At 43.9% G+C, this 12,263-nt stretch overlaps 1 protein-coding gene across 2 annotated transcripts in view; it reads right to left on the bottom strand.

Annotated features, from left to right (window-relative positions):
- Positions 1-12,263, bottom strand: part of LOC136581963 (dipeptidase 2-like) — a 154,945-nt gene that overhangs the window by 61,527 nt on the left and 81,155 nt on the right. For both annotated transcript variants that reach the window (XM_066582678.1, XM_066582679.1), the window contains 2 exons: positions 7,055-7,184; positions 4,023-4,164 (listed from right to left, as the gene is read on the bottom strand). In XM_066582678.1, the coding sequence (XP_066438775.1) occupies positions 4,023-4,164; positions 7,055-7,184 (272 nt within the window). The remainder of the gene's footprint in view (positions 1-4,022; positions 4,165-7,054; positions 7,185-12,263) is intronic.

The following is a 12,263-nucleotide window of genomic DNA, read 5'->3' as shown; positions in this document are numbered from 1 at the left end:
AGCAAGTGGGTCTATACACTTCTGTATGGCCATATTAATGCACTTTGTAATGTACATTGTGCATTAATTATGAGCCATACAGAAGTTATAAAAAGTTTTTTACTTACCTGCTCCGTTGCTAGCGTCCTCGTTTCCATGGAGCCGACTAATTTTCGCCGTCTAATGGCCAAATTAGCCGCGCTTGCGCAGTCCCGGTCTTCTTTTTTCAATGGGACTGCTCGTGCTGGATGCCGGCTCCGTGTAGCTCCGCCCCGTCACATGCCGATTCCAGCCAATCAGGAGGCTGAAATCGGCAATGGACCGCACAGAAGCCCTGCGGTCCACCGAGTGAGAAGATCCCCGCGGCCATCTTCATCAGGTAAGTAAGAAGTCACCGGAGTGCGGGAATTCAGGTAAGCGCTCTCCGGTGTTTTTTTAACCCCTGCATCGGGGTTGTCTCGCGGCGAACGGGGGGGGGTTGAAAAAAAAAAACCCGTTTCGGCGCGGGACAACCCTTTTAAGCACTTACGGATATCTGTGTACCACCCACAGACAGATGGTCTTGTTGAGAGATTCAATAAGACCCTAAAAAGCATGCTAAAAAGGGTAGTCAATAGGGATGGGAAGGATTGTGACTGTCTGCTGCCATATTTAATGTTTTCAATCCGTGAAGTCCCACAATCCTCCACTGGGTTCTCTCCCTTTGAGTTAGTTTATGGTAGACATCCACGGGGGCTCCTTGATATAGCCAAGGAGACCTGGGAGCACGAATCCACCGCCTAGAAGAGTGTTATTGAACACATCTCCCTCATGCAAGATTGAATTGCGGCGGTCATGCCCATTGTGAGAGACCATTTACAGCAGGCTCAAGAAGCCCAAAGCCGGGTATATAACAGGTCCGTCAAGGTGAGAAGCTTCAACCCTGGGGATCGGGTACTAGTGTTGGTGCCCACCCTAGAAAGTAAATTCCTAGCGAAATGGCAAGGGCCCTATGAAATAATCGAGAAAGTCGGAGAGGTAAACTATAAGGTGTACCAGCCGGGGAGGCGGAAGCCAGAACAGTTGTACCATGTAAATCTAATTAAGCCATGGAAGGACAGAGAAACCCTGACTGCAGTGAACACGGGCCATGGCGGGGTCCCAGAGGTGTGTGTATCAGGGTCCCTGTCTAAATCCCAACAGCAAGAGTCTAGGGAATTGATCCAACGTAATTCGGACGTGTTCTCCGATATACCAGGACATACTGGTGTCATAAAACACAATATTGTAACTGAGCCATGGGTAAAGGTTCATTAGAAACTGTACAGGGTTCCAGAAGCCCGCAGACGAGCCATTTATGAGGAGGTCAAGAAAATGCTAGACCTCGGGATAATTTGAAGAATCGAAAAGTGAATGGTCCAGCCCTATCGTGCTGATACCAAAACATGATGACTCTGTGCGCTTCTATAATGACTTCCGGAAGCTAAATGACGTGTCAAAATTTGACGTATACCCAATGCCGAGAGTGGACGAGTTAATTGAGAGACTGGGTCATGCCAGATACTTTTCCACACTCAACCTTACTAAAGGTTACTGGCAGGTTCCCCTTACAGAAAGGGCGAAAGAAAAGACTGCGTTTGCCACAACCGACGGGCTGTTTCAGTACATCTGCCTACCCTTTCGTTTGCATGGAGCTCCAGCGACCTTCCAAAGATTGATGGATGTCATACTCAAACCCCATCGTCAGTATGCGTCAGCGTATTTAGATGATATCATCATCTTTAGCGAAGACTGGGACAGCCATCTACCTAAGGTACAGGCAGTACAGAACTCCCTTAGAAAAGCGGAGAATCACAGGGGCAGAAATGTCTATGTAGTAGAATTTGAAGCCCTTCACAGAAATAGACAAACTAAAATATAACTTTTATTCAAAACTCCGTAAGATTAAGACATGGGCTAACAGACAAACAAAAAACGTAAAGACTCAGGGACAGGTTGGATGTACAACAGGGTAGGTCAGGGATTTAAAGACTCAATGGGCAAATGACCTGATCCTGATTGTGATCCAGTGCGGACAATATTATGACTGGGTCTATAATGACATATAATGGCCCAGAGTATTAGATATAAATGTGCGCAAGGACCTGAATATCTGGTCCTAAATATGCGTCAATAAATGGGCGTCAATTGTCAAAGATAGACTGACAACAGATGTAAAAAGATGGAGCAGCAAGATTTTTAGCAGTATTTTTTCAGCTCAATTTTTCAGCTAGACGCGTTTCCCTACTGTGGTTACCAGTAGTTCATCAGGAGCTAAATATTATTGCCCAAAATATATATAGGCAAAAAGGAGAAAGCTAATTGCCAGTCATTCATTGGGGGCAGATAGATGTTGCCCGAATTTGGATCTGAGCATAGGGAATAAATGCCCCTGTCGCCTTACTGGTAAGGTATCTCGGGCGTTTGGAGCACTCTCTTACTGCAATACATAAGTGATATAAATCTCCTTCTGATGTTGTATTGCACTATAAGAAGAGATAGTGATAGCAGAAATGGCCTTCCAGATGGATAGTGTCTGGTAGTGCCTAGATAAAGTCAAGAGAAAGCTAGCAACTAAGCTCATATGCATCAAATGTCAGAGCTTATTCAAGCTTAGATAATAAAGTTGCTGCCTCAAATAAGGTACTATCCCTAATATAGTATCAGAGTGCTACGATACCTAACCTAAGTAAAGAAATCAAAGAAAATAATAAATAAATAGTAGAGCCTCACTTTGCTAGCATAGCAGCGCCCTTAACAGACTTGACCAAGAACAATAAGTCAGTCATAGTCAAGTGGAACCCTGACGCAGAAAAAGCGTTCCAGGAGTTAAAACGGGCACTCTGTAGACGTCCAGTGTAGGTCACACCCAATTTTAAAAGGGAATTTATTGTTCAGACAGACGCGTCCAATATGGGACTGGGAGCAGTTCTGTCCCAAGAAGTAGAGGGAGAGGAACATCCCGTAATTTATCTGAGCAGGAAGCTTACGCCACCCGAAAAAAATTACAGTATTGTTGAACGGGAGTGCCTAGCCATCAAGTGGGCCCTCGAATCCCTAAAATACTACCTTCTAGGTCGGCACTTCAGGCTGATCACAGACCACTCTCCCTTAACCTGGATGTCACAAGCAAAAGAAAGAAACGCCAGAGTCACTAGGTGGTTCCTGACACTTCAAAACTTCAGTTTCTCTGTCGAACACAGGGCAGGAAAGCTACAGGGCAATGCCGATGCCTTGTCTAGGACGTATTGTATGGCAGCTAAAGGTGTCCGACCCCACAGGCTCGAACAGAGGGGGAGGGTATGTGAGACTGTGACGGGCAAAGTACTGAAGGGCAGATATATTTCGCCTAGAATGCTCTCCTATGAGGTTTTAGGGAGCACGTGGGCAGATACATGCCACCGAGCAGCCTGGGCTCCGTGGAGGAAGCCGGCAGTTGTGTGTCAGTAACATTAAGTTACTGACACGTTGTAGTTTGTAAGTGGCTCCAAGCCGCATAATCCGGGCCGGCTTTTCCTAGAGTGGTCAAAAGTGAAGGGTGGGATGACCACTCCCACGTACCAGGGGAGGCTGGTACCAGGCCTTATAAAGCCTGGACTTGCCTGTCCTAGGAAGGTGTGCTGAGACCTCTGCAGGTCTGAGAGCCAGGCTGGCTGTGCGCAGCAAGCGGTTGTTTTTGCAAGTGAGTAGACAGGGTCGGTCTATGTCTAGTAAGTGCTCAGACGAGCAGGAGTTACTCTATGTTGGCCTGATGTTAAGGCCTGTTTTTGCTTTGTTTTGTGCTGAAATAAACCCAGGCGAAGCCTGGACTACGAACTTTATCCAGAGTGTCACTGTCTCTGACTGTTTACGCCCAGATTGCTACCTGTCCTAACGCTGAGCCCTCACAATTGGCACAGAAAAGAATATTGTCTCTTTCTTTTGCTTCTGCTATCTGAAAAGTATATGGCTATATTTTCGTATTTGGCTAATCTATTGGAAAATAAATAAAACTGTATTGTAAGAGAAATGTTTTTATACATTACCATGGAGTATTGCACGTGTGAGTTAGGGTCATATATCTTGCTCCGAGCTCGTAGAACATCCTAAGGGCTGCCAGGCTGCTGTCAATGATGTGCCCTCCTTCTAATCCAATTAGACAGCCAATCTTTTTGGTAATTTCAATACCTGATTAAGGTGAAAAACAAAACTAAACTTATATTTCAGAAACAAATTTTTTTCCTTTTACGTCTCCTATATCTCTGGGGCCATTTAACGTCCCTGGTATATATGGAAAAAATACTCAATGTGGTTCACCTAAAATGGTGAATCCAATAGTGCTTTGAAAAAGTATCGCCCACCGTTCTTCAGCATTTTCACGAGGACTGGATTAAGCATTTAACTATGCGCATCCACAAAAATGGTTGACATACTAAACATGTCATAAAGCATTTTGTAAAACTTTGCCCTCACTTATAGGGGTTGTCCCGTGAAATCAAGTGGGGTTATACACTTCTGTATGGCCATATTAATGCACTTTGTAATATACATCGTGCATTAAATATGAGCCATACAGAAGTTATTCACTTACCCACTCCGTTGCTGGCGTCCCCGTCTCCATGGCTCCGACTAATTTCTGCAGCTTCTGGCTTCTTTAGACGCACTTGCGCTGTCCGGTCTTCTGCTCCGTGCTCGCGCCGGAGAGCTGGTCTTCTCCGCGTCATCGTAGCTCCACCTCCGTCACGTGGCGCCGATCAGCCAATTAGGTGGCTGTAATTGGCAGTGGAACGCAAGACATCCACAGTGCACCATGGGAGAAGACCCGCGGTGCACCATGGGAGAAAACCGCGGTGCATCATTGGGAAAGGACCGGTGACCATCTTTAAAAGAAGAAAACTGAACATAACGTAACATATAACGTATCACTGAGACCAATCACCAGTTGGATCTCTTGCTGTCCAACTGATGATTGGTCTCAGTGATGTTATATGTTACATGTTTAGGTCCGTTTTAGTCTTGTTGACGTGAGGAGGTGTCCCCGACTGGTTGCCGTGACACGCTCCACGTCAAAATCCTGTGCCCTATGTTTTATGTTTTTAGGAATAATCAATAACTGATTAATATTTCATATAAAGTCTTCTCTGTGAAAGGGCTTAGCTACATATATAGACTTTAACTGCCACCTCTGTGAATGACAGAATAACAGGGGTGCAAGTTGAGGGGCACCTGGGAAATAGTGACCATAATGTAATAAATTTCCACTTGTCTTTCCAAATGGCGTTTTATCAGGGAGCTACAAAAATAATAAACTTTAGGAAGGCAAAGTTTGATCAGCTCTATTGTCCCAGTCAACTTTGACTGGAAGAATGTCCCCAGAAATAAAATACAGACAATAAATAGGAAATGTTTCAGTGTCACCAGTCTAAAGGCCCATTTACACCAGCTGATGATCACTAAAAAAAAATCGCTGATCGGCGATCGTTTTAGCGAAAATCAGTGCGTGTAAATATGAGCTTATCGTCCGCTTTTCGGGCACTGTTAGCTGATCCTTAAATTCAAGCTAACCTAAAAATCCATTCACTTTTATCAGAAGCTCTCCACGGGGAATGCTGATAGCATTGTTTTCCCATGGAGAACAAAGTATCTGAGCCCAGATAATTGCATTCAGTGAAGGCTTCATTTACACACCTAATTGGTACTTTAGTAGCTGAGTAGCTACTTAATACTTTATGCAAAATAATCGCTCAAAGCTGTCACTCAAACTCTTTCAGAAATCTTTGAGTGATCATCTGCTGGTGTAAATGGGGCTTAACCCAGGAAGTGCAAACACTCATGCTTCCCTATGGGCAGCTTAAAATGCGGCTCTCCCGAGAGGGTGTCCCGCAGCTCCAGTCTGCCCGTGGACACTTGGCCTTACTTCTATCATAGGTAAAATGTCTTAAACGTTTCTAGGAGATGCTTTATGACTCCATATCAACATGTGTTTGAGGGGTCACTTTTGTCAAACTATTCTGATCAGCTTCTATAAGGATGCACATTTTAGACTGGACTGGGGAGAGTCATTGTATTTGTGTATCTGGACTTTTCCAAAGTATTCGATACTGTGCCACATAAAAGGTTAGTATATAAAATGAGAATGCTTGGTCTGGGTGAGAATGTGAGTAAGTAACTGGCTCAGTAATAAAAAGAAAAAGAGGGTGGTTATAAATGGTACATACTCTGATTGGGCCAGAATTAATGGAATTAACTGCTAAAGACAAGATGGACTTGCAGCTCACTGAAGGAGCAGATTACATGTTGCCTATAGAAATCTAAGGTTAACTTCACACAGGCCAGTGAGTTATGGGACCGTGAATCCTGCCCCCATATCACGCTCACCACCATGTCAAATCCCCATGGATGCGAGGCGTTTTCATGGGAAAGGTAGGGATCCTTCCGTGCGACTGTCAGAGTTCTCCCATTGCTTTGAATGGGGCCGGTGCTGCTGCCGCCACCCCCTTTGAATACAATGGTGCTGCAATGTGAGATCACACAGCCAGGCAGAACATGACGTGATTTGTTTCCCGCATAGCATCGTGTTGCGGTGCCATGCATGAAAACATTGCTCATTGCTCAAAAGAATGGGGTTCATATTTGTGCATCTCAAAATGCACAAATCTCACATGATTTTATTGCCCATGTGAGGCCAGCCTAAGAAGAGGAAAATGGGCAGAAGGGAGCATGAGCCAAGTGAGAGAGATGATGCTGCAACTAAATAGTGGTTTACTGCCTCATTGGAATACCTATACACTGATCAGTATTTCTCTATAATGTCTTCCATGCTGCTGCTTCTTACCTGTATATGAGAGATAGTGATGGGGGAGTAGAATCCCCTATACTTTCTGTGTCCAGTATATGGGAGGCAACATAACAGTCAGCAAAACTGACAAATAGAAAGATAGCCTTCAGGGGAAAGGCCTACTAAAAATATAGGCTACAAATCATATAATGGCAAAAAATAGTTACTTCTCATGGTATAACACTTGACAGTTTATTTTATAAAGTAATCTGAAATGATAGATTCGCCTTAAGGACTCACCTAGGGATGAAGTAACAAACTCCAATTCCTCATAGTCTTCACACATTCTCTTGATAACGTCAATTTGTTCCAAGGCCAGCCTTACTGCATCTTTATCTTGAGCACTGCACATAACATATGCTGACCAGAACTAGAACAAATAAAACTTTTTTTGGTCCTTTTCAATATAACTTGTGTTTACACAGCAGATATGCCTGCCTGGAGCTGTCACATCGGTCTGGATTCCATAGAAAAGGTGTACACGTTTGTGGAAACCAACAGTTTACTAAAAATGTGGGTTTTGTAAATTGAAGTACAGGGTCATAAAAGAATTTAAACAAGCATACATTTTATAAAAAAAATGTACATTTTATTTAAGTCTACGATTGTCAAAAATGGAGAAAAATAATATAAGAGAATTTGATGGGAATGACAATCTTAAGGGTGATTCTCTTGCTGGGAAACCCAGTCATTTCTCAGTAATGTTTTAATTTTTGTATGGTTTCCTATGAAAATGGATGTGTCTTTATGGTTCAAGATGTTGAAAGTTTGTATAATACACAGTACCTAGGTAAATGATACAATAAACTTTGCATAACTAAAACAATATTGACTCACATGTATTTTACCTGGATAATCGGCTTCAATAATTTAGGCAAATTAACATGAGACAGAAAAGAAAAAAAATGGGGAAGTGGGGGGCAGGGGAAAAGAAATCCTACACTTTGGCTCAACAGAAAAGTGTTAAGGATTAATCCCCTGTTGGGTGTAACACAGTAACATATGGTTTTATATAACATAGATATTTCTTGACATAATGAAGTTATAAGTGAGCAGTTCCACCATATATGAAGCACAATACCGAGGCTGCAGAACGCCTCTAGCAGAAATCTAAAACTGAAGGGAAGATTTTATGCAACTTAGCAGGGGTCCTACACTGAAATATAACTTTATAATTAAGTTCTAGTCTCCAGAAAAAGACCTACCGATCACCTCCTCCCAAGCTCTGACCCATCCAAGACTAGAATCCTTTATCTGGCCGTTCAGTAACAATCCATACATCTGTAGGAGCCTCCGACTAAAAAGATAGCGTGTGAGCCTAGCTGCCAAGTTAGATATAGGCCTGAGAATGTTAATGTAATTACATAACTGAAAATATTCCAACCAAGATCCAGGGGGAATACCTAGATCAACCCCTAAGTCAGAAGGGTCGTTGGGTCTGCTGGCTCTTTCTATGTCCAGTTCCCGGGGAAAAATAACAAGGAAGTGTGTTAGGCTGGGTTCACACGGGATGAAATTCTCGCAGAAATCTCGCGGAATGACTAAATAGAGCGCACAGAAATTCTGCTAAAATTTTGCAGCGGAGTTGCCGCTTCAAAACTCGCGCCGTTCGGTGCAGGTTTTGAAGTGGCTTCGATGTCTGTGTTCTGCTGTAGCCATCTCTCCCCGTAGAGAGGAGAGAACAGTCAGTGGAAACGGCGATACAATTGACATGCCACGACTTTGAATTCCGCTCCACATGTCCGTTTCAGCGTGGCTTGGCAGCAACGCATAGGCAGCAACGTGTGGGTGAGATTTTTGCAAATCTCGCCCACTTTGCTGCTTAAACCCGAGATTAAAACTGCAGGTGAAATTTCCGTTCAGAAGGTCTGCACGGAAATTCCACGGCAATTCTGCCCTGTGTGAACCCAGCCTTAGGGATATGTATTTATCTTGTATATTGCAAAACATAACATGCCTAGAGCATATACTGACAATAGCCCTTCCAGCATCAAAGTATTTTCATGATTCATGTTTTTAATGGGTTGTACAAATTATTTTGGACTAAGAGTTCAAATCACTGAGAATGTAATATATAACTTTTACTATAAGATTAAAAAAGGGCGAACATACTGATACATATATCTATATCCTCGTATGTACCCCGGATTTATTTATCTATCTGGGTTACCTCAGACCAAGTGTTTATACGGAGGAACTAGATTATACTCTTTGCATAACATGGCGAACAAGTGCATAGAAACATATGAGGGCTTGCTAACCAATCCGAATTTATGGATATTCAGATTTATATCCAGAAGTTTTTTGTGTGTTTTACTGTGTATTGGGTGAGGTTGCCACATGGTAATTCAAATATTCCTACATAGGTGATGGTTCTAATAGGAGCAAGCCTACAAAGAACTATGTCCCAAGGGGTCAAATACAAATACTTCTCCCCCCTTATGGGAACCAATGCCAATCTCCAAACATAGCTATCTGTATGACTAGGAGCCTTAAAGGGGTTGTCCCGCGAAAGCAAGTGGGGTTATACACTTCTGTATGGCCATATTAATGCACTTTGTAATGTACATTGTGCATTAATTATGAGCCATACAGAAGTTATTCACTTACCTGTTCCGTTGCTAGCGTCCCTGTCTCCATGGTGCCGTCTAATTTCAGCGTCTAATCGCCCGATTAGACGCGCTTGCGCAGTCCGGTCTTCTCCCTTCCGAATGGGGCCGCTCGTGCCGGAGAGCTGCTCCTTGTAGCTCCGCCCCATCACGTGTGCCGATTCCAGCCAATCAGGAGGCTGGAATTGGCAATGGAGCGCACAGAGCCCACGGTGCACCATCGGAGAAGACCCGCGGTGCATCGTGGGTGAAGATCCCGGCGGCCATCTTACTAAGGTAAGTAAGAAGTCGCCGGAGCGCGGGGATTTGGGTAAGTACTGGACGGTTTGTTTTTTTTACCCCTGCATCGTGTTTGTCTCACGCCGAACGGGGGTGCTATTGAAAAAAAAAAAAACATTTTGGCGCGGGACAACCCCTTTAAGGCTCATTTAGATGGGACGAATGTTGGGCAAACTATGCCAGACACTCGTCCCCGCATACACTCATTCCCGTACTGTTTCACGTGAGCTAGTATTGCTGGCTCGTTCACAGAGCGGCCAGAAGGGGGGCGGAAAGGCTGCAAGAGATTTCACTCCTTGCTCTTGCCAGCCCCTGTACATTCACTTAACATAGAGGCCGTTCAATACTGAACATCCCCTATGTTATGTCAATGGAGAGGGGCAGGAGAGATCGAGGAATGAAATCTCTTGCAGCCTCCCCGCTGTGAGCCAGCAATACTAGCTCCCATGCAGCAGCACTTGAGCGAGTATTCGCAGGGACGAGTGTCGGGATCATTTGCCCAATATTTGTCCTATCTAAATGGGCCTTTACTATCTAAATGCCACTGTCTCACACAGACTCACCGACTTACTCAACCAGACATCTGTATAATACAAGACTTACTGACTAAATGCCTGTCTCACACACTCACTATATGTCAGCACTTGGTGTATGCACTGATAATAACTGTGAACACCAGATGATGACTTGTATTACTATTTCCAGCAGACATCTAAGTATCTGTTTCTATTACTAACTAGCTATCTGTGTAAATACTCACTGACTTTCTGTCACTGTCTCGAACAGAATCACTAACTAAAGCCCCTTTTACACGGGACAACTGTCCGGCAAATGATGCCCGACACGTGTCCCTGTGTACTCGCTCCTGTGCTATTACAACCAGCTGGAGGAGATTTCGCTCCTCGCTCTCCCACGCCCCTCTCCATTCACCTAACACAGTGGCCGTTCAGTACTGAACAGCTGCTGTTTACACTGATTGATCATCGTTTAAGCTGCAGAAAATCCTGAACGATGAATGTTCAGTGTAAACAGCAGCTGTTCAATACTTAACGGCCGCTGTGTTAAGTGAATGGAGAGGGGAGGAGGAGAGAGGAGTGAAATCTCCAGCCTCCCCTCTGCAAGCCAATGATATTCTCTCCTGTGCAACAGCACAGGAGCGAGTACATGTGGAAATGAGTGTCGGGCATAGTTTGCCCGACAGTCGTCCCACGTAAATGGGGCTTCACTGTAATTCCTTCTATTAATATTTTTAACAAAGCATCTAGCTATCTGTTACTTTTGAAAACAGACTATCTTGCTGTCTCTATAAAAGGCCCATTTAGACACAAAGATGATCGCTCAAAACATGGCTTTTGAGCGATCATTTTGCATAATCTGCTAATTGGTACTAATGCCTTTTAGTACCAATTAGCAGTGTGTAAACTGCTGGGAGCTGAATTTATTCAGAGGACTACCAGCTGTTCTCTAAATAAATTCCTTTTGCTCTGCTGGCGGGGCTGACAGCTGAGAACAGCTGAGACAATGCAATCAGCTGTTCTCAGCAGTACTTGGGCAAAGCACAACGTGCGGTCCGACTGATCATCTGTTCTGCTGAATGCCTTTTTTCTAGCCGAACTTAAAACAGTCGCTCAGCAGAAAACTTAAAGATGGGCACCTTTACTCGCAACAATTATAACTGCTCAAAAGCTACCTTTTGAGTGATAATCGTTGTCCAAATGGGCCTTAAGGTAGGAGACTTATTGACTCTCTGTCACTGTCTCATACAGACTCAGTCACCTTTTAATAAAGATAGCTATGTCTGGAGATTCGCATTGGTTCTCATAAAGGAAGAAGTGTTTGTATTTGACCCTTTGGGGCATAGAGCTTTGTAGGCTTGATCCTGTTATTCCAACTACATAGGTGATGGTTGTATTTAAATTACCATATGGCAACCTCACCCTAAACACAGTGAAACACAAATAAAAAATAGAACAGAAGGCCAGTTGATTCATTTGACCTTCCAGCCCTAATAAATGTGTTTGTATAGGTACACGAGCATACACACTTGACATTTTAGCTATAAAAGGGAAAAAACTCCTGTTATAAATCCAGATAAATATCCATAAATTCGGATTGGGTAGCAAGCCCTCATACATTTCTATGCACTTGTTTGCTGTATTATGCAAAGGAGAATGTACATCTAGTTCCACTGTATAAAAATGTCCGGCTCACAGTGGGGAGGCTGCAAGAGATTTCATTCCTTGATCTCTCAAGCCCCTCTCCATTGACATAACATAGGGACCATTCAGTATTGAACGGCCGCTATGTTAAGCGAATGTACAGGGGCTGGGAAGAGCAAGGAGTGAAATCTCCTGCAACCTCCCTGCCCCCCTGCAGGCTGCTCTGTGAGCGAGCCAGCAATACTAGCTCATGTTCAACAGTACAGGAGTTAATGTATGCGGAGACGAGTGTCGGGCATAGTTTGCCCGACATTCGTCCCGTCTAAATGAGCCTTAAGGCTCCTATTCATACAGATAGCGATGTCTGGAGATTGGCATTGCTTCCCATAAGGGGGGAGAAGT

This window comes from Eleutherodactylus coqui, chromosome 11, assembly GCF_035609145.1.
Source record: "Eleutherodactylus coqui strain aEleCoq1 chromosome 11, aEleCoq1.hap1, whole genome shotgun sequence".
Taxonomy (NCBI): domain Eukaryota; kingdom Metazoa; phylum Chordata; class Amphibia; order Anura; family Eleutherodactylidae; genus Eleutherodactylus; species Eleutherodactylus coqui.
Note: the sequence above shows the minus strand (reverse complement) of the source record. Positions and strands in the feature narration are given on the sequence as shown.